The following is a 21,837-nucleotide window of genomic DNA, read 5'->3' on the forward strand; positions in this document are numbered from 1 at the left end:
CCACCTAAAGTCTCAGGGTAAACATGGAGGGATTTTTGGAATCACTGGAGCTCTTGGTCGCGGTCCTGTCCCCCTCGCCGTCGACTCTACTGCTCGGTCTCAGAGTGCTGGCAGATGCTTGCCGTGAAAATCCGCAAATTGCGTAAAATCGACGACTTCTGGCTGACTCCCTGCAGCCATGTTTCAGCCCCTCCCTCTGTGGCGCTGGGTCACACGCATCTCCATGCGGTCTTCCACAGCGGGACATGTAGGTAATCTTCCCAAATCATTCTGTCACCTGGTGGGGCCTAGCAGTGCTCCAAGGGCTTGAGGACAGCATTCAGAAATGAGGCGGCCTTGGTGAATATCCCAGCCTCCTATATCCGCTTCAGCTTATTATTATTATTTTTTTTTTACAATTCTTGGCTTCTTCATGATTTCCATCCTTCTTGCCTCATTCAGAAAGAAGCACTACAGCCTTTCTACAAAATTCGACAGGTGGTATATCTATTTTCTAGAAGCAAAAAACTGTGCATATGGAGTTCTTGCACGCCGAGGCAGTACAGTAACAAAGTGCGAGTTGTAAATTCTTGTGTAATTGCTTGCTAGCTGTAAGGAGTCACCCTGAAAGTCAGTCTGTAAGCGTGTTTATGTTTTTCTGACGTTCCCTCAATCCAAACCATAAACCAGCAACAGATGTTCGGCTGGGAAGGAGAAAGCAATTTGAAAGGAATAAAGAAAGGAAAATTAAGTTTCGGCTAAATAAATAAAGTAGAAAATCGCTGAGATTGCCCAGGCCGAGACTGCTACACTGTTGAGGGGAGGGGGGGGGGTATGGTGTTCAGCTGTATGGCAGCGTTTCCCTGTCATGCGTGGGGTAGGACGTGGGAGCCATCAGGCTAATCAGACATTTTACCCGGGTGTCTGAGCTCGGTGTGTAAATACCTCGCCGCCCCCATGACAGGAACCGCCCTGCCGCTTGACACGTGTCAAACCTTCAGCATGAAACGACGCCTCTACACCTCGCTGCCCTCCCACCGTAGGAAGTCACACTCCGCTCGACTTCTTCACCCCAAAATGATGTGAATTCCGGATGTCTTAAATTTGGGGTTCTTTGGGTTTTCTGCCGCGACGCTTCACCACACGAATCATGACCGTGCTCGGCGTGCGCCACCTTTGCTCCACCATCCTCTACAATTTTGTCACAGGGGAGAACCAAAGAACTTCTTTTATCAAAATTTGCCAGCTCAGCGCGTAGGAAATGGACGCCGTTACTTGCGTTGACCTTCCTGGGTATTTGTCGTTATTGGTCTGCGTTGGAAGGTCAGTGTTCGAGGAGCCCGTGAACGTTCCACCAACGATCAGATATGTCGATGGACAGACGAAGAACACCAAACGCTGCTACAGGCTCTGAAGAAACCACTCAGGCGTGGAAAACATTACAGAATAAAAGAGAATGCAACTGACAGACATACGCAATATATGCCAGGATGACAGAATTGTTATTTTTAAAATCGTAATCACATTATTTCAGCCAGTCTTTATGGTTTGAGGCTCTCTGGGGCCTGGTGCTCCAGAATGTTCAGGAAGGCAGGAGCTATGCACCGAGGGGCAGGAGGGAAAACAGAGGGGGCCCCTTTGCGACAACGCGAGCACCTTGCATGAGAGACAGGTTAATAAAAGCTGAGCATGCTCCGAGGTCAGCAGTCATTAGCCCTGATAAGATCACAGCCCTGTGCCTGCAGTGACCGCTTCAATGCGGCTCTCCAGCACCCCCAAAATACTGTGAGGATGTGTTGGGAACTGCACCCTGAGTAGCAATTGTTTTCTTTTGTGGGAAGTTTTACCAGGCTTTTTTAAAATGCAAGTACTTGATTTAACAAAACAAAAAATAAATATTAAAGATGTAAAGAATGAATTCATTTACACTGCAATTAGCATTTATTTTCAAGAATTTAAACATAACAGGTATGTCATCTGCCAGTCAAAATATACAGAAACAACTGAATTCACACACCCAGGATAATGCTATGAGTACGAGGCGGGTACAGTACAGTACGAGGCGGGTACAGTACAGTACGAGGCGGGTACAGTACAGTACGAGGCGGGTACAGTACAGTACGAGGCGGGTACAGTAAGAAAAATTCGCAAGTCTGCATGATAAGATCCTCACACAGCAGGAACTAAAACCACATTAGACACGGATTGCTTTTTGTTGCTGAAATAAAGAGAGTTTAATGAGAACGTCTGGAATGGTATTCGGGAATCACTCAACACTTCTGCAAAGAAGAAGAAGGAAAAACCGCATCTTAAAATCCAGCACAAGTCTCAGTTCAAAAGCTACACGAGGGTCAACGTTGGCTAATTGTCTTAATTAGTAACAGAAGGCCTTGTATCCTTATGGGATCTGACTCACGTAACATAATCAAGCGGCGTTTCGGGTCTGGAGGGACGGATGATGGGTACAAGGCAAATTCGGGACTGAAACTTGTTTCCTTCAGAGTCCCATGAGGTCGGCAGACCTTCTCGGCCTGTTGAGAGTCACAGTAGGTATATACGGCGTGCTTCATCTCGCCTCCATTCATCAGAACCCCACCTGACACCGACAGCCAGCCAGCCAGCCAGCGGAGAGATCGGCCAAAGGACACAGCCAGTAAGAAATGGCAAGAGGACCCAGAACACGAGGACCCTGAACCATCTCAGAACCGGCCCGCTTAGCGAAGCTTAACCAGCAAACTTTGCACGCAGGGATCCGGTCTGGGAGAACCGTATCATAACATCGTAACCGTAGCAACACACACAGCGGCAATGATAACCCAGCCTGGCACCCTGGCACGGTGCCTTTGCCCATGTCCATGTCCAGGCAGGAAGGCCCAGGCACACTGAACGCAGAGTTCTGTTCCCATCTGCTGGAGAACCCTTCCGATGGGACACGTGATCAGGGCAGCAGCTTGTCACCACCACCAATGGCTGAGAGCCTGACCAACTGCTCGGAGAACACGGCGCGGCTGGACCCCCGGAACCGGCACACATATACACCTCGATATTCTGAAAATCACCTTTGCTGCCATACTTGCATATTATGTTTTCATTCCATCCACCATGGCCAGCCCAGGTCCTGTCGTCGGACACTGACGGTCACATGACAATGCTGGGGTCACATGGTTGGGGGGGGGAGAGACGGCCAAACAGAAACTGAAGGAAAACAAAGACCCTCGCTCTTGCATCCAAGGTCAGACGAACCGTCACACTTCATGTGGATAAGGGGCTAAACGTGTGCATCACCCCTCACAGGCAAATAAGTGTTCATGTTGCCAGCACTACAGTAAATGACACCTCCCCCCCTCTTTGATTGACTGAGGTGGGGGCAGGACAGAGAAGTAACAATAATAAAGACAAGGAAGCGGATGCTGCAGAGTCCATGTTCACGTTCAGGGTCGTGGCAGGAAAGCGGTCTCTCAGTCTTTGGTGAGGATGGTGTTACAGGTACCGCAGACGAACACGGACTCCTTCAGGGCTTCTGGGGCTGAAAATGTGGGGGGGGGGAGACAGGGTGGGGGTGGAATCAGAAGCTGGCCGATCACTCAGAGCAGTGTTTCCAACCCAGTCCTCGGGGAACCCCACACAGGCCACGTTTTTGCTCCCTCCGGCTCCCAGCCAATCAGGAACACTGAATACCTGGTACAGGTGTGCTGAGAGGGAGCAGAAACGTGGACTGCCCAGGCTTCCCCAAGGACTGGGTTGGAAACACTGACTTAGAGGACACACTGAACCCCCACTGCCTCAGACAGTATTAACCAGTCGTTTTTTTGCCAAACAATAACGCCCCCTAGTGGATACCGGCAGCCTTACCTGTGGCGCCCATAGTGGACTTTAGGACTTTGAAGGAGCAGCAGCGAGAACAGAAGCTGTTTCCACAGCTACTGCAGTTCCTCTGGAGAAGGACATAGAGAGAGAGAGAGACGATGGCAGAAAACAACAGCTAGATGGACAGACACCCAAGGGAGCCTACAGAGGAATATGGCTGCCAGTGAAGGATGTGCAAGACTCACCCTCTTCTTCAGCACGGAGAAAACTGCGTTGCAACTGGAACAGTTACCTGGGCAAGAGAAAGATGGCCATCATTGTGACTGGAAGCAAAAACGTGAGCTGTCCAGTAGAGAGCTGGGACGGAGCAAAAACATGGACCGTCTGTAGACCCCCCGAGGACCAGGTTGGGAAACACTGCATCGGACGGCAGAGGGACGACGGCGGTCACATCCCAGCCTCACGAGGCGCGTCCGGTTAGTGTGGTGAACATCACCAAACTCCTGTCAGGAAATCGTTGAGCAACAGAGGGGTCAAACGCGGGCCGGTCTCCTCAAGGACACAGCAGGACTGCTCTGAGCAAATGAATGCGATGCATATTCTAGGCCTTGATTTGCCATCACCCTTGCAGGGTGGGCGTCTGGGGGGGGGCCCATTCCAATGGTTTTCCAAGGCCACCCCCCTCCCCCTGCCAAAGCAAGCCACAGGTCTCTGAAATCCAGCACGGCGTTCCGCGGGATCCAGGTCGGTGACTCACAGCGCAAACTGGGTGGAGGATTCGGGAGAAAGTGGCTTTAGGAGGGGCCTCCACAGCGGGCCAACGGCACTCCGACCACAACCACACCCCCCCAAACCCCAGGGCTGATGGCCAACTCCCAAGCTACCTTCGGAGGGCCCGGCCTGCGCCCTGAACTCTAGCGAGAGGACAAATGCGACAACGAGAATGTCTCCCGCCGTGATTGAGTCCCTTCGCCTGTTACGATGAGGACAATAGACACTGACTTTCAGAACGAGGGCCGATGAGGCCTAATGCTTGTCCACACCTCACACTGGACCAACACTCACCCAGATACGCCATACAGAGAGGGCCGATGACGCCAACCCACCTCTGCAGCTAAAAGGTCATGTGTTAAAATGTGGACGCTGCATCGCTGCACACTGACGGCACGCAGCCATAAAACACGTACCCTCCCCCTCCCAGCCCGGCGGGTGCCCAAACTGCTCTCCAGCATGTCTGTTTTTTTTGGTCTTTCCACCTTTTTCTGTAACAATGAATCATCCTCGTGTCGCCCTGTTGACAGCTCCCCTCAGCCTCACTGGGGGGCTGCCGCAGAACCCCACTGGGAGGGGACGTGTGATTTGACATTTTTTTTCGGGTTCCAACCAGTGAGGAAAAGGTGAGATAATGGAGCGGGCAGCTCAGGGAGGACTTTATCACACTGAGAGAGTCACACACACTTATTAACTCCGGGTGTGTGTACCTTGGATTGTGTGTGTGTGTGTGTGTGTGTGTGTGTGTGGGCACTGCTGGAAAGTTGGAGAATTCCATAAAAACCACATTAAACAGCACTCTGTGTTCTGAGGAGTTTCTCCACCTAAACACACAGTGTCACAATGAGACCTTCAGGGGGCTGAAAGCTGGCTGATACCTCGGAAAGGGCAAAGCTTAATGTGGACAGATAAGACAGGGACACAGGGTCCGTCCATAAGGATACGACGTGTCGTTTACAAATGGATACAACCGGTACACAGCAACGGGAAAAAAAAAAAAGTTAAATATTTGAATATTTGAAACAATGTCTGCAAAATGAATGACAATCATGATGGTTCCAGAGTAAACCCGGACCCCCCCCCTCCCCCCCACCCCGGTGGTCGTGTAGATAAACGTTGGTTTGTTCAAGGCTCAGGGGACAGTGTGAATTACAGCTTAATCAGCTACAAATTTACTGGCTTCGACATGACACCTAGTGGGGAAAAGGTGCTTGACTGGGGGAAAAAAATGTGATTCTGGCAAGAAGCCTGGAGAAGGGTTCGAACCCAACAGCTGGACGCCTCATTTAGGGAACATAAATGAGCAATAGAGTAAATGAGGCTGGGGAGAGATTCCCTCTAACCAGACACTCGGAAATGAGCAGGATTTGGGATGTGAGGGCAGTTTAACAGGCTGGACTATTTCGTTATTCACCGCAAAGAGGGCATGCTCTCTCGAATCTCTGCTTAATGCTGAAGTGTTTCTTCATACTCTGATGCTTTAATAACTCTGGCGAGGGAATTTGCTGGATCGGACGGAGGTGTAATGAGTGCACATCATCATCGCCGTCTCAAAGGGCCCCAAGTCCTCAAACAGGCAGATGATTCGCCGGGGCCGCGATCCAAGCAAAGCGCTGAGCGGAAAGCTTTTATCGAAAATGACGTCCAAGTCCTTGCCCATGTTTACGGTAAAGTGCGTGGCAGACACCGGGAAGCGAGCTCTCCAGGAAAGGCTTTAATAGCAACGTCCATGGAATGTGCAGGAAAAAGGCGCTATTTGGAAATCACAGCTTTGCAAAAGACCACGGTTTGTCACTAAATGTGTAAAGGGGAGTACAGACCACTCAGCAGTGGAACAAAAATCGCTGGACTCCAGGTGTTGTGCTGTCACAACCGGTCAACAAACCGCAGAGCAGAAATGCATGTTTTCAAGCGTGTTCTGAGCGAGTGTTCTCACTGCATTCTGAGCATGTTCCAAGCGTGTTCTCAGTGCATTCTGAGCATGTTCCAAGCGTGTTCTCAGTGCATTCCGAGCATGTTCCAAGCGTGTTCTCAGTGCATTCCGAGCATGTTCCAAGCGTGTTCTCAGTGCATTCCGAGCATGTTCCAAGCGTGTTCTCAGTGCATTCTGAGCGTGTTCCAAGCGTGTTCTCACTGCATTCTGAGCATGTTCCAAACGTGTTCTCAGTGCATTCTGAGCATGTTCCAAGCGTGTTCTCAGTGCATTCTGAGCATGTTCCAAGCGTGTTCTCAGTGCATTCTGAGCATGTTCCAAGCGTGTTCTCAGTGCATTCCGAGCATGTTCCAAGCGTGTTCTCAGTGCATTCCGAGCATGTTCCAAGCGTGTTCTCAGTGCATTCTGAGCGTGTTCCAAGCATGTTCTCACTGCATTCTGAGCATGTTCCAAGCGCGTTCTCACTGCATGCTAAGCCTGTTCTGAGCATGTTCCAAACATGGTCTCAGTGTGTTCTGAGCAAATTATCAGGCACATTGACCAAATGTATCCCTAGTACATTCCTGTCAGTGAAGCTCTTGAGGAGTGAGGGTGCTTCCTGCCCGTCAGCCTAACTGGAAGACGCTTCCTTGGCAGTGCCCTGGAGACAGCCTCTCCTGTTCCTGCCACAAGGGGGTGTGTTCACTCTGGAGAGGCTTGGGGGAGGGGGTGCTGATAACAGACAAAGAGACACTTCCTCATTACTTTATAGCCCTCCCCTCACTGGTGGGCAAACGTCTTTTCAAAGGATTTGCTGTTGAGAAAGACACTGCCCTACTCCCCCCCCCCCCCCAGAGTGACTAATGACCCAGTAGCTGTAATCGCTGACCCAGTGACAGTTTAACCGCCTTCTCTTAGATAAACACGGGTGTTATCCGAGTGTCCAGCCTGCTCTTAGGGGGCCTCTCTCTGCGGTCTAATCGCTTTCCTGGGGCGGGGTGTCGTCTCGGCGGCTTAATGAGTCTGCGATATCGATCACATGGGGACTCAGGCCCCCATGTCACGCCCTCAGGCCCCACCGGACTCCCAAGGTCAATGCTGCGACTCGGCTGATGGACATACGACTCTCAGGTCGATCTCCCACAATGTGGCCCCTCATGCCTTAGGCTTGTGGTCCCCCCCATCTGTCCATCTGGCCCACTTCCCCTCGACTATCACTAGGAACTAGTTCATTTCATTATGCCCCCTACTGGCACAGCTGGAGGAACTGCACCCTCCCCAGACGTCTGCTGATACTCCCTAAGCAACCACTTCGTGCTGGACCATACAGAGCGAGAGGCCGCGACCCAAACCCTTCCTGACTTCCGGGCTGGTGGTGGTGGAAAGGCAAGACGGGTCGCTCTGGTTCCCAATGAGCAGATCTGGCCCAAACCCTACAGCTTATCCACTAATTTGACGCCAGTAAGACGTGCTGGCTGAACCCCACTCGCTTTGCCTGTAATCTGCTGCCACGATCTTTGCCTGCCACACTACGTGCAGGGTGTGAGGGTATGTTACCATGGGAACCCCAAACCCCATTTTCTTGTCACACTGCGCCACTGCTCCCTGCAATGAACCAGCGTGAGCAGGCCATCCTAACCGCTCACCCATAAGTCTGGTTCCTGCCACCACGATGGCGCCCCCTACAGGTCTCTGTCGGTGCTACCCCCAAAACACCACACCCTACTCATGTTTAAAAAAAATGCAGGGACGAAACAAACATCTCGACGTCCGAGCCACACCCAGGGCCTAAAAAGTCCCTGTCACCATCTGAAGTCGGCTACAGTGCCACCCTTAGCGATGATGTCACCTGGGTGACCGTATCCCTGTCCTGATTGGACCGTACATCTCAAGATTGGGTCTGCAAACTGAGCTGAGTCACACTATACAGAGTTTCTATTCATCACAAAATAGAGAAAGCGTTTCACCACACCCAAAGCCATCAAAGCATCAAACATGGCGTGTGCAAAACAAAAATTAATATGGGGGGGGGGGGGGGGTTCTTACACTCTCCTGGGAGAATGTGACAGCACGGTCCCCAACACCCAGAGGATGGCTGACACGTCTGACAGAAGAAGAGCCAAACACAGAAGCAGAACCATATCAACACTGCAACGCTGACCTCTGCTGGCCACTGCGATTCAGTGCAGTGCCCAGCCAGAGACCAGCCCCTGTGTTGGTCTGCACACGCATTCCAGTACATTTTGAATCAGTGAATGAAACTTATATTTCTCTCCTTGTGCGGAGGACACCCTCCAATTTTAATAAAGTCGACCACTAGCGTCTATGGATGTTGGGGCCTCATTATGGAGGATGGATGAGATTCCGCAGTGGTCTGTGTGACCAGCAGGGCGTGGTGTCGTTTGAGGCCTGACCCAACCCTGGCTGCGGGCCGGGTCATTTCCCGCATAACCTTGCTTTTAATGACTTTCCAAGAAGGGAGCAGCTGGGGTTTCAGGTCGGGAAGAGCCTCCGGAGGGTTTGATTTGGCGCCCATCAGGAACGGACCACGTCATTGAAATAGGGCATTTCAGCAAGGGTCATGGTCTATAGCAATTGAAGCCATCTCAGCATAGTGTATTCCACTTAATAACAGATGACTGGGGATCTGAAGACTGGCAGCACAAGGCATTAGTCTCTGTGGGATTCAGCCTGACAGTGCCGATATGCCTGAATAAGCTGGGGGCGGAGCATGGGGAGGGGCCAGTGTCAATGGGCGGTGCCTGTGGGCGGGGCCAGAGACTAAGCACACCTACCAGCATTGTTGGCGCCGCTGTTGAGCTTGCGCAGCCTTTCTGTCAGCTTGGACACCTTGCTGCGGATGGGCTCATTCCGGCTGAGGAGGCCGTTGTCCGACGTGGAGTCGTATTCCGGAGCCCCCGCAGGCACGTCGTCATCCTCCTGTCATGGGGCACGGGGTGGGTCAGCGGATGACTTACGAAGGAAGGCCCAGCATAGAACTGAAAACCTCCCATCCCTTAAAGACAACCCTCACCCCCCCAAGCCAAACAGAACCACAGTGCCCCCTAGAGGACACTTACCACCAATGGGGCCTCCTTGGACAGCAGAGTGGAACAAAGGCAGGCAGTTCATAAACAATGGATTACTGTACATCCTTAGTGGCCAACGTCCCACAATCTTACCAAGACAGCCAATCCAAACTACACAGCGGATACATTTAACTCAGGACTCGGTAAACCACACAGGGAGAGGTTTAATGTGGCAGGAAACTGCTATTATTCCGATCATTTTTAAGATCGGTGTTTTTCTGGATTAACTGAAATACACCAGTTAGACTGCATGTCTCTTGGGAATACAGCATTAGATAAATATTCAGACAAGCTTTAAATATGAATAACTACATACTTTATCTAGATTGACTTTTCACATCTGGCACGATTTAAAATCGATGAAATCTCTCTATGGAAGTGTTTCCTAATCCAGTCCTCGGGGACCCACATCAGTCCACATTTTTGCTCCCTCCCAGCTCCCTGCCAGCCATTTTTGCTCCTTCCCAGTAAATCCAGGAGCTAGAAGGGAGCAAAAATGAGGACTGTCTGTGGGACCCCAAGGACTGGGTTGGGGAACAATGCTATAGTATAAGAGCAGACTGAACCATTTTCCATTACTAAAGCGAGAGGCCAGAGAGGGGTGAATATAGCATCTATGTCTGCGTCAGCATGTCCCTCGGCACGGCCTTCCTATTGCTGCACTGTCTGCTTCCTCTCACGTGGAACTTGACACCCAATGTGCTACCCAGCATCAAACAGCAGCACCCAATACCCAACTTACCGGAAGGGAGGCCGGTGACTCCTTCGTGAGCAAGATGGCGAAGACACAGAGAGATTCAGGTAAGAGCAAACATCTCTGGGTCTTAATCTACCCACGTGGCGTGGAGACCCCACCCGGAAGTGGACCGGCCACACAGAGAGCCAATCCATACCCTGTCATGCACCCCCAATGGCCCTCAAAATGCGACAGAAATTCCCGAACGTTTCTGCAGCTCAAAGCAAACCGCAGGAGGCTTGGGAATTTGGTTCTTGGTTAATATGAGAGACCGCTCTCCACCTGGCAAATGTGGTTCCACAAAGTCACAGTTCGGGATGAGGGGAAGGGGACGTTACCTCTATGGCATCTTTGAAGTCATCATCAGGCTCTGCCTCCTCAGCCTCCTCGACGCTTCCTGGGGAGAAGTCCTGAGGAGCGGAGAGAGGTGGGAGCTCGCCGCACACGCGGGGTCCCTCTACACGCATCCCACACACAGCCACCAGGGGTCTCCCTCTCACACACTCAAACGCCAAAGCAGCAGATTCACAGGTGGGGTGTTTAAGGGGGGGCGGGGCTAACCTCTGTCCAAGAGTCAGCCACCCCATAGGTTACTATGGTTACAGGGGAGTGTCCCTCTCCACCCCCGCAGAAACTTGAACGGAACATTAGTTCCCAAAAAAACCTTTTAAAAATGTATTACATGATTTTTTAATGCATTTTACCAGGCGTTTTAATAGCTAATATTTCACAGTCCCCCCAGCGTGAACCGCTCTGAGCTAATGGACTCCTCCTGCCAAGCGGCACACGTGAGCCTGCAGGAGGGGCACCTGTGCCGCAGACTCGCCAAACCAAGGTGGTCACGTGATCGGCCGCGTCCGCCAGAGCCAGGGGATTGTTCCGGGCCCGATCGGAAGGTGGCGGTGGGGGGTTTCCGATCCCAGTGAGGAGATCTCCCGTTTCACACCATAAATCAGGGGGCCGAGGGAGCCAATTTAAACAGAAATGATTCATGGGGGGGGCAGCAGAGAGTCTCAGGACACTCGCTCACTCCCCCTTCCTCTTGGCACAACGCCTGGCTCAGGGGGGACCAATGAGGACGCTAACAAGCTAACGGAGCGGCAGCCTGGACATTCCATCCAACGCTGACTTTTGGTCGCACCAGCACCCCCTTCTGGGGTCCGCCAGCATTGCAACCCCCGCACAGGACCGGAGCCTGAGCCACACTGGGGTGGGGGGGGGGGGGTGGGGGGGGTTCCCTGCTTAGTCTATAACACAATGTAACACGACTCAAAGCCCATAGGTAGATTCCCCCTAAATGGAAACCAGTAAGGATTACAGGGGCCTACAGGGGACGTCCATTTTAAAACCATAACAACACCAGAAGGATGCTAGCAGGGTGACATGTGCACGTAACACAGCCTTTTGGCATTAAGTCACAGACAGAGGCATGTAGACAGTGAGGAATCAGCCCCACGGCGCCCCCTGCTGGTGCTGACGCTCACCTCCATGCTGTTGGGTGTCGGGGTGTGGTCCCCCAAACCCAGCTGCTCCAGCTCAGGGCTCTCAGCCTCGTCGGCAGGCTTCAGGCAGCCTCGTTGCAGCAGGTCTCTCTTTTCCAGGATGACTGGAGGGGTCAGATTTCATTAAATGATGACTGACAGTTCCAGTTAGAATAGAATAACGATTCTGCTTTACCCTCCATGAGACACACAGACGCATACAGAGGTAAGAGCAAGCGTGGGGGTCACAGTGCAGAGTCAGCCAATGTGCAGCACCCCTGGGGGTTAAGGGCCTTAGTCAATCTGCAGGCCCCGGGATTCAAACCAGCAACCTTCTGATGACAAGCACAGAATCCTACCCCGGTGAGCCACACAGCGCCCACATGATACTCTCCTGGTTCCCTCACAGTCATGAGAGCTGTCAGAACCCAGCAATGCCCCAGTGAGTCACTCAGGTGCACAAGCATGAGAAAATAATAGTCCATAATGATTTCTTTAACGCCACCTGCAATAGCACAATAAGTAATAAGAAATGCAGGTACAGCAGATTTTAGCACTAAAACAGCATCCGCTCCGTCTTTGGGGAGTTACTCTTAAACCGGGCAGGGAGGAAACAGATGCCTCTAACTGCTTCATCGCACCGGCTGACGTCATGAGCTGCCACTCTGTTCAGACGGCGTCCAATTCCCAGTCAGAAAACGCCACAATTACTCTGTGCTGTCAGGACGTATCAGCAGGACAACTGCTGCGTGATCTATTTTAAAGGGAAAAAGGCAGTGTTACAGAAGACAGGTCTTCTGCTGGAGGGATATTTACGGCTTGGGAGAAACAGAGGGGGGGCAGGAAAACAGCCACAGTTGGAGCGGGGGCTGACCTCCACAGGATATGGCTCAGATCCCGCTCGCCACCCCCCGCACCCCGAATTGGCCCCCGGAGCCAAGAGCAGCGGGGATGCTGCGATTGCATCGATCTGCTGAGGCAATACGCACAGGGAATGCAGCCATGAGTGTGTGGGAACGTGAGGATCCCGCAGGGCTGTCCGTCGCGTGCCAGGTACCAGAGTCATTTTGTCAGGAGCCGGGGGTCTGGGTTCCTCATGAAGCAACCGGGACAAGGGCCGAGCAAAGGGGCCCAACAGGGAGACCGCTCTGCTGGTTCTATCTGCCACCAGCCCAGCGCCAGGGTGTTAGCTGTGCACGGCCCGGCTCCCTTTGACTTTTGGCCCTCAGAAATGTTCGCCGTGTCGTAGTTTTGCAGAAGCAGCAGACTTCAGTGAAGCGTATGAGTAAACCTCCACGAAAACCTGAGCCGGGGGTGAGGGCCTGGTTACCACGCCAACATGACTGATACTCAATGACCCAGCATGTTGACTCAGAACCATTACTTTCATGCTTTTTCCGAGACCCTACAGATACATAGACTGGCTAATAAATACATAAAAAAAACAGACTCATAAATCTTACAACGACAAAAAAAAAAAATCTGAGACAGGAAAAAAAGAATAACTCTATACATCCCCATAGTGGGGGTGTGAATAGCTGAGCGTTTTATCATGAACCGAGTGCTGCACATGTTCCCAGCATCAAGGAGACTGAAGCCACCTCTGGGATAGAATAAAACACCACAAGCATTTTCAGGTAAAATCTGGGCTGCTGGCCGGAAATGGGGCCCGATCAGTAAATTATTCACACCTGTAAATGCCAAGCCATTTTCCTTTCTGTCCAACCTGAGACTTTAATTAATTAACAGGGATTTGTTCTTAGTGTCTAGGGAGACATTGATAAATTCCTCAGACCCTATGGGGGGTCTCGCAGTTAGGCTGTACACCCCGATGCAAACATCAGTTATAGAAATACAATTATGGATGAAAAATTACCCTAAACTCCTCCGTCCCATGAGTGCTAGCTCGGCATCCACGGTAACCACGCGCCTCCATCCAACAAACATCACTCACCTCGCCGAAAGTCCCTGTTCCACAGGAAGAGGGCGCTGTTGACGACGACCAGCGTCCAGCCCGTTGGGGCAGTGTAGAGCAGGAAGAGGAGGACCAGCAGGCTGCCGTAAAACCTGCAGGGGGAGCAGCGCAGAAACTCGGGTAACTATCTCGTCACTCAGCATTGACAAAATGACACTTTGACGTCCGCAGTGACGTTGTGCTTTCCGCCAGTCAAACCACGCATTTGAGGTTTGGGGCCCTGCGCTGGCCACAAATAGTTACTGCACAGAATATTAAGTAAGAGAAGCAGCACGTTATGCTAACCGGTTAATTAGCTACCTAGTTCTTTGTTTTTGAAACATCTGAGGAGAAGCGGGGGCCTAGAAACAAGCTCAGAATATCAGTACATGTTCATCACAATTGGGGTGCTTTTGGCTGAAAACCAATCATCTAAATATATTTAATTTTTATTGTTTCCAAGCACTAGGACTTCAATATTGACCTTTAACTGGTTGTTCAGGGGACTTGAACCAACAACCTTCAGGTTTTCGAGTCACATAAGATAAGAAGCTCGGTTAAGTGTTTGAAATGAATTCGGATCGGTACCCGGGTGTCTGAAACGCGGTTACCTCGGTAACAGACCCACCCAGACCCATCGCAGGGGCGTTACTCACATGGACGATGCGATGTGGCTCTCCCAGTACAGCACCTTGTACACGGACTCGGCAGACAGGCACGTCTGCGTCAGGATGTCATCCAGCTGCTTCAGCCTGCGTCGGCGATGGGGAACAGCATCAGGACCTGACCTTTGACCTGTGCTGGGCACCGCACCCCCTACCTGCCCTGACGCACATGGGTCTTAATCTCGCCATCACGTGTAAAAAGGCTGCCCCGAATAGGAATCACGGACAGCATGTAAACACGCAAAATAATCGCAAATCACGCCTGTGTACTATGGACTGTTCCGTTACAGGGCTGGATGGAGACCAATGTCTGAGAATTTCCCCCTGGAATAAACAAAGTTTTTATCTTATCCAATCCTATCTTATCCAATCCTATCCTATCCAATCCTATCCTAATCTCGATGACAGCCATGACGACAGCAGCTGTCTGTTTACTCAGGAAGTTACAAATTCCTACATACATCATTCCAAGTTTTGATTCTAAACGACTCTATCTGTAACAGCTAACAGCCTTCCTCCAAGGTCTAACAGCAGTGGCTGGTCGGATTTGGCCTGCAGCCAGGTGCTGACGTGTCGGGTTTCCTGCAGCTTCCTGGCTCCTCCTCACAATGGGAATCCACCTCCCTCTCACTTTGCCAGCCCTATGTTCTCAAGTTCTTAAGCCGATGTGAGTGTGTGTGTGTGTGTGTGAGTGTCTGTGTGCCTGTGTGTCTGTGTGTGTGTGAGTGTCTGTGTGCCTGTGTGTCTGTGTGTGTGTGTGAGTGTGTGTGCCTGTGTGTGTGTGTGAGTGTGTGTGCCTGTGTGAGTGTCTGTGTGTGTGTGAGTGTCTGTGTGCCTGTGTGTCTGTGTGTGTGTGTGTGTGTGTGTGTGTGAGTGTCTGTGTGTCTCTGTGGTCCTGAAGCTGCCTCAGCACCGGACAGCCTTGCTGGGTCTCCAGGTTTCTCTCTTTTCCCCCTGTTCGTCTCTCTCCCTCTCTCTCTCCCTGTTCCTCTGTTCCTTCCTCCCACTGTTCATTTCTCTCTCTCTCTCCCCCTCTCACATCTCTCTCTCGATCCCTCACTCTTCTCCCATTCTCCTCTTTCCTTCTCTCTTGGCGCCCTGACCATAAGCCGTCGGCTGCAGCCCTTCCCTGCTGCTCTAACAATGCCTGCGGGGCCTCCGCCCGCAGTGGGCGGTCTCTCTCCAGGTCCACCGCGCCCCTCAGAGTCTACCTGACCCCCTCCAAGCCCCCTGCCCAGACACTCACAGCCCCTTGACTTCCAGCAGCGCCTCCTGCCGGTTCAGCCGCACGGTCTGCAGGTCGCGCCGCTGCACGGCGTGGTGCTGCTTCCGCCGCAGGGCCGCCTCGCTGGCCGAGCCCCGCCTGCACTCCTGGAAGTAGCCCAGAGCCGCGGGGGTGGAGATGCCCAGCAGGCAGAGGGAGAACCAGGCCACTGGGAAGGGAGACGGGGACACCTGGTCAGCCACACACTCAGCAGCTAAAGAGCAAAACCAATCTATCTATCTATGTATCCACCCACCCATCCATCCATCCATCCATCCATCCACCCACCCGCCCGCCCATCCATCCATCCATCCATCCATCCATCCACCCGCCCATCCATCCATCCATCCACCCGTCTGTCCATCTATCCATCCATAATCTACACAGCAAACAAATATATGAGCCCAGTTGCCCTTCATCTGCCACTGGCTTGGGGTATTTTCTTGATGTCCCTGCCCCGAGTTGCCCCTGGGGCATAAGCGCTTGGCCCCATCCTCGCCTTGGGAAGGGTGTCCTCACCTTCGCTGAGCGTCAGGAAGAGGACGTTGAGGACGACGCAGCAAAAGAGAGAGCAGAGCGGCATCCTCCACCTGGGGGGGGGGGGGATCAACAAGGCAAGGGGACTTAGGGTGTACTCACACCAGGCGACCCCTGCCATACCCAAGCACATCTGACCCCCAAAGTCCAGGTCAGTGTGATCGCTAACTGTGGCCAAGCACAGAACATAGACCTGACATCAATGATGCGATTGGCACACGCATGTGCACAGGTACACTATACAAGAACTGCCCCTGGAAGGAGCGAATTAGGTAGGTTGTACAGATTGGGTAGCAACAAACATTTAAAAAACATGGTGGCAAAGAGATCACTTTGGCAGTGTTTGCCGGAAATGTAGACCGATGACAGTATCCAGAAACAACTGAATGCAACTCACAAACACTCAGATATCGGTAAAATATGGAATTTGGAATGGACCGTGTGCAGCGCGATCAAGTGAAATTCACTGCGTTACAAACTTGATAAATCTACAAGAGGCCCATGTGTCATTGCACCCAAAATAACTCAAATAATCCACAATATAAGGACATTAATCATTAATTCCATTCTGTGCGCGATAGCGCTTTCCTTCCGATGTTTTATTTGACACAAAAAAGTCGCATGGTGATGATGAAAGAGTGTTTGGGCCAGAGTCGCAAAGCACGATGTAAGCGCAGAACAGCGGGGGAGTGGGGGCAACTGGGCCAAGTGTGAGTGCGCCGTCAGACGTGCACAGCTCTGCCGTGCCCCACATGTTTAATCCGGCGAGATCCTAACATCAGGCTTAAACATCTAACCAGCCCCAGACGGTCCACGTTTTTGCTCCCTCCCAGCTCCCAACCAATCAGGAACACCGAATACATGGTACAAGTGTCCTGGAAGCCGAGAGGAAGCAAAAACGTGGACTGTCCGAAGTTTCCCCAAGGACTGGGTTGGGAAACACTGGTCTAACTGAAAGCATCACTGCTGGCCACCATAAGAAACATCATATCAACTTAATAATGCTGGCAGAACCTTAGAGAAAAACCTGGAGGTGAACTCCACTCTGCTGCTGAGCTGGAGATGCTTCACCCCGGCCTCAGCTACAGGGGGGACATCCTAAACCAACAGGAACTTTAGACGTTGCTCAGGTCTTCAAGGAGGAATCACTGATGAGAGAACGACCCCCATCCATAGCAAATGAATGTAAATTTTACCCATACAAGTTCTCTATCAGCAGTCAGGGACCACTGTGTCTTATCAGAGAAAAGACAACAGCCATTATCACAGAATGATACCATCACCAGTGAGTGACTATCCACTGTCCCTCACCATTATCACAGAATGATACCATCACCAGTGAGTGACTATCCACTGTCCCTCACCATTATCAGAGAATGATACCATCACCAGTGAGTGACTATCCACTGTCCCTCACCATTATCAGAGAATGATACCATCACCAGTGAGTGACTATCCACTGTCCCTCACCATTATCAGAGAATGATACCATCACCAGTGAGTGACTATCCACTGTCCCTCACCATTATCAGAAAATGATACCATCACCAGTGAGTGACTATCCACTGTCCCTCACTACTTTTCAGAAATACCAGGTGGATCCCCATGCTGACACACACTCACCCCAAAAGGAACTTCACCAGCTCCATGACGTCGTTCACTGGCTCCAGGAAGATCACCATGCGCTTGAAGGAGACGACCATGTTCAGGAGGTCGAAGGTCAGGGGCTTGGGGCTACTGAGGTCAGACACCTCGATGGTACCCGCATCCCTGGGAGACAGCTGACTGGGGTCGAGGCTGCGATCTCCGCCACGATCTCCACCGTTCGCCAGGCCCTCCGGGGATGCCGTGATGCCAGCCTGCATCCTGCCTAACGCCACGGGAACCATACAGGTTAGAGCAGCCCGTCTGGTGTGTGGGAGGAGAAAATGCTCTGACAAGGATTTTCATTGGACAGACCCCCACAGACGGCTCGACCTGATAGGTTAATCTGCTTAGTTCATCCATGCATGCGTCTTCCATAACTGCTTACCCAGTACAGCTATGCCGTGAACCATAAGCCGATACCGAGAAGCACTGGGCTCGAAAACCCTGGACAGGAGGTCAGCACACTAAGGATGATTCAGCAGTGCCACCTAACTGCATGTTTTTGTAGTACTACTTGAAGAAAACTCAGGCAGAAGCTGTAGAAGATACACTGTCCATCCAGAACACTGCCAGGACTCTCACCCACGCCCCCAGAGATGTGTGGCCAGCGTGTCACCCGATGGGTCACCATGTCCCCCCCTCCTTAATTAAGGACTGTTTCCTTCATAGGTCACTCCAGTTCAGAGGAAAACTGATACCTTGGAGTGCACTGTATGTAAGGTTTGTGTCCCAGTTAGCACGTAAAACAGTGGAACAACAAATCAGGTACAATGTCCGACACTGATTTACCCACACACAAGTCAGGCGTCTCACATCTCTAAAAGGGTACGTGGTGATGATGATGACTATTACAGATAAACCCTTTTAGGATTTATATTACTGAGTGCCATAAATAAAGTAAGTGCACCAGATCTAAGTGACTTTGGTGTGATATTTTTTTTCACTTGGGTTACACTTTTACTGACCACGATTTTTTTCTAAAATTAACAATTAATACGTCAATCTATTGTCAGCTAGTCTGTGTTTCACGTCGTAACATTAAATCAATACTATATTATCGTCGTACAGTATTTAAAAAAAAAACATTTCATTTCATACTTATGGTCGGTGCAGAAATATGATAAATCTAACGAAACAGTTTGTCAATCTAGAAATTCTTACCCGTGTGATTGTGCTGCGCACCTCCTAACTCAAAAAATTCATCCAAGCTCACCCAAGCTTGCCAATCTACCCTTCTGATCTGTATCACCCCAAGACTCGGGGTAAAAAAGCCGCTGTTTGTGTTTGTGTGCTTCCTCAGTCAGGAAGCTGAACAGCTTCACGCAGCGACTTCCGCAAGAAAAGAGGAAGAGAAGTCGATCGGAGAGCGCAACGATCGAGCACACAGGTAATCAGGGTGATGGCAGAGCGCATCGATTCCAGAGCCATGGTTTCACTGCACCAGAGGAACAAAAAACTTGACGAAAAATCCCGTAATATGTGCTAAACACAGACAACGCAGTAGATCGTATATTCATAATATGTCATCTAACAATAACCCATTCCCTATTACCCGTGGCCCTAAAAACGGATAGAAAAATTGAAATAAAGATCACATTTTCATACATCGACCACTAGATGTCCGCAAAGTCACGGAATAAATAACCATCTTCCATGGAGCGTTTCCTATCATAAAGTGCTAGGTGTTTAACCAGCACGGTTTTAGCGCATTGCACACGAAATATTAATTAATCGTATACGAATAACTTAACAACACGTTCAGTATACGTCTAGATAGATAAATTATAAATAATTATACCAAATGGTATTCATGATTTTCCAGAAGGAAGACACACATTAACTATATTGTCTGTCCGAAAACTTAGGCATAAAACCGAACAAAGGCTTCTTACACAGAAGGTCATGTATATATTTTATTGACATTATTAACAGTTTATTAAAAATATAGTTTTACATATTTTGCCCGCCTGATTTTTCCTCGTAGAATGCGTTTTCATTTTTTAGTGTACAATTAAGGCGTCCGAGAAACTGTGGTCTAAGGTCTCTGCAGGTTCCTATCCTGGGACAGTAACCAGAATTGCCTGGGGGAGATTTCCATTCTCATCCCGGTTCGCATACATAAAAAGCAGCCTCTGAATAATGCATTATTAAAATGTTACGTATTAGAATAGCCACTTATTTTAAACGGACTTATTTTAAAAAACGTTATTGCTTTATAAAATCGGACATTGTGAAATGGAGAGCATTGTTTGTACCCTAAGCATAACATCAACCGCCATCAGTGTGATGAAGGCTCAGTGGGAAATATGTGTATATAAAGATACATAAAGGCTGAATATAACGGCACCAGGCAGCGTGTTATTTCTAAAGTCTAATGAAATCCTCCAGAGTCCGAAGATGGGGTTTATATCACGCTATTTATTTGCACATGAAAAGCGAGATATAAGTTAAAGTGCGTTGCCATGTTCACAGTTATAAAAATGAAGTGGATTTATATCGAAACTGATTTTCCGGTACTCTGTGGGTTCTGGTTTTTTTTTTCAGAATAATTCATTTACCAAAAGGAATATGAATAGCCGCGATAAATCATGAGTGTCACACGGCTTAATGTTGTATACTGTTGGGAGGGCGCGTGCCTCTTAAGCGACTTAGGGGCCATCCCTCGGTGCGGGGGTGGTGGTGGTGGTGGAATATAAATCTCTGTCTAGGGTTGAGTGGTCTATTTCGTTACATTGTCTGAGAAATTAAAGATTAAGAAAGTCAGTAATGCAGAATGTTTGTTGTAGCCCACATGCGATGCAGAATATGCAATATAGTAATCCAAGATGCAGAAAACGCGCTCGGGATGAGCAATTGAACCACTCTGTCTGTCTGCTACTGACAGTTTTCTTTGTTTGGTATTAAAAATTGCTGAGGATTAAACTGATCCCAACACGTCTCGCCTCACACTGCTTTGTACCCATAATCGGACCGTATGATGCTATATCGACAGTGTGGAGAACACGAGCAAGCACAGTCAATGAACACGGGCAATGTGACTGATATTTTGCAATATTACAATTACATTAGTGTTTAGGAAACAAATGCGAATGGTCATGCTTGTCAATTAGCACTAATGGACTGAAGAGGGCCGCGCTATTCATCTTCATGAAAAGAGAACGAGGGAACAAACAATAGTTTTCTTTCCTCAGAAAAGCCACTCGCAGGTAGTCATTCATTATTATTCACTTAAATTCGCACGCGGCATTTGAAAAGCGAAAGGATCGATGGCGCCTCAAAAAAAAAGAAAAAGAAAAAAGAAAACAGCCGAAACGCGGCGAACAGGGGTGAGCAGAATTGCGAAGACAGACACATTGTGTTCCTGACGTGCTGTGCTGCCCCAAATGCAGACACAGCACGAAGCCTGTACCAGGCACTGAGGCTAACAGATCCCGGAATGCACAATCTTTTCCTCCCTCACTCGAGCGAGAAAGAAAGAAAGAATGAATGAATGTTCTCGACAGAGCTCTGCAGTGCTTTCCAGAGGCACTGGCCAAAAAACCTCGCCTTATGGTACTATTCCAGTGCATAACTGCAGCCCTGTAACTGACACAGCTGACACAAGCTTGTACGGGGTAGACATTAAGTGTGAGCAATGGACTTGGGTTACGGCCTAATTCCCAAGTGTTATCTTTGTCCCGGAAGGTAAGAGGTGGCCAGTCGCTTACCGGAGGGTACCAGCGGCTCCAATTCCCTACTGACACCATCATACAGACTATCTCACAAACACACTTCTGCATTTGGCACAAGAAGAGTCTCCTATTTAATCTGAACACCAAACCTTAAAACTCCCTTTAAAAGGAATGGATCTGCTTTTGAACCACCTAAAATATACTTTGCCACTTGCAGGACTGCTTAACGGATGCTATCGAATAATACCACCACTAGCTGTGTTAATTAGGTCCAGTTTGACCTCATAGATCTGCCGCGTCACCAGCACCACCTGTTTGGTGTCG

At 50.2% G+C, this 21,837-nt stretch overlaps 1 protein-coding gene across 4 annotated transcripts; it reads right to left on the minus strand.

The window, feature by feature from the left end:
* Positions 1–1,901: 1,901 nt before the first annotated feature.
* On the minus strand, positions 1,902–19,173 carry zfyve27 (zinc finger, FYVE domain containing 27). 4 transcript variants are annotated; one of them, XM_048987607.1, is made up of 14 exons: positions 19,004–19,173; positions 17,819–18,061; positions 16,178–16,248; positions 15,641–15,827; positions 14,386–14,481; positions 13,730–13,842; positions 11,779–11,900; positions 10,633–10,704; positions 10,301–10,321; positions 9,550–9,564; positions 9,265–9,409; positions 4,032–4,078; positions 3,832–3,913; positions 1,902–3,505 (listed from the first exon to the last, which is right to left on the minus strand). In XM_048987607.1, exons 2-14 carry the CDS (start codon positions 18,058–18,060, stop codon positions 3,438–3,440), a joined length of 1,281 nt encoding a protein of 426 aa, XP_048843564.1. In that variant the 5' UTR covers position 18,061; positions 19,004–19,173; the 3' UTR covers positions 1,902–3,437. The 4 variants fall into 4 exon arrangements, with proteins under 4 accessions (XP_048843564.1, XP_048843563.1, XP_048843565.1 ...); XM_048987606.1 differs by having other exon boundaries at positions 17,819–18,065; XM_048987608.1 differs by lacking the exons at positions 9,550–9,564; positions 10,301–10,321 and having other exon boundaries at positions 17,819–18,065.
* Between the last annotated feature and the right edge of the window lie 2,664 nt (positions 19,174–21,837).

Source organism: Brienomyrus brachyistius, chromosome 20 (genome assembly GCF_023856365.1).
Source record: "Brienomyrus brachyistius isolate T26 chromosome 20, BBRACH_0.4, whole genome shotgun sequence".
Lineage (NCBI taxonomy): Eukaryota > Metazoa > Chordata > Actinopteri > Osteoglossiformes > Mormyridae > Brienomyrus > Brienomyrus brachyistius.

Coding starts and splice junctions, on each gene's coding strand:
- zfyve27 (XM_048987607.1), bottom strand. CDS start 18,060: ATGCAGGCTGGCATCACGGCATCCCCGGAGGGCCTGGCGAACGGTGGA. Junction 4,079..9,264: donor CAGCGGCGCCAACAATGCTG/GTAGGTGTGCTT, acceptor TCTCTTGCCCAG/GTAACTGTTCCAGTTGCAAC. Junction 3,506..3,831: donor GTCCACTATGGGCGCCACAG/GTAAGGCTGCCG, acceptor CCACATTTTCAG/CCCCAGAAGCCCTGAAGGAG.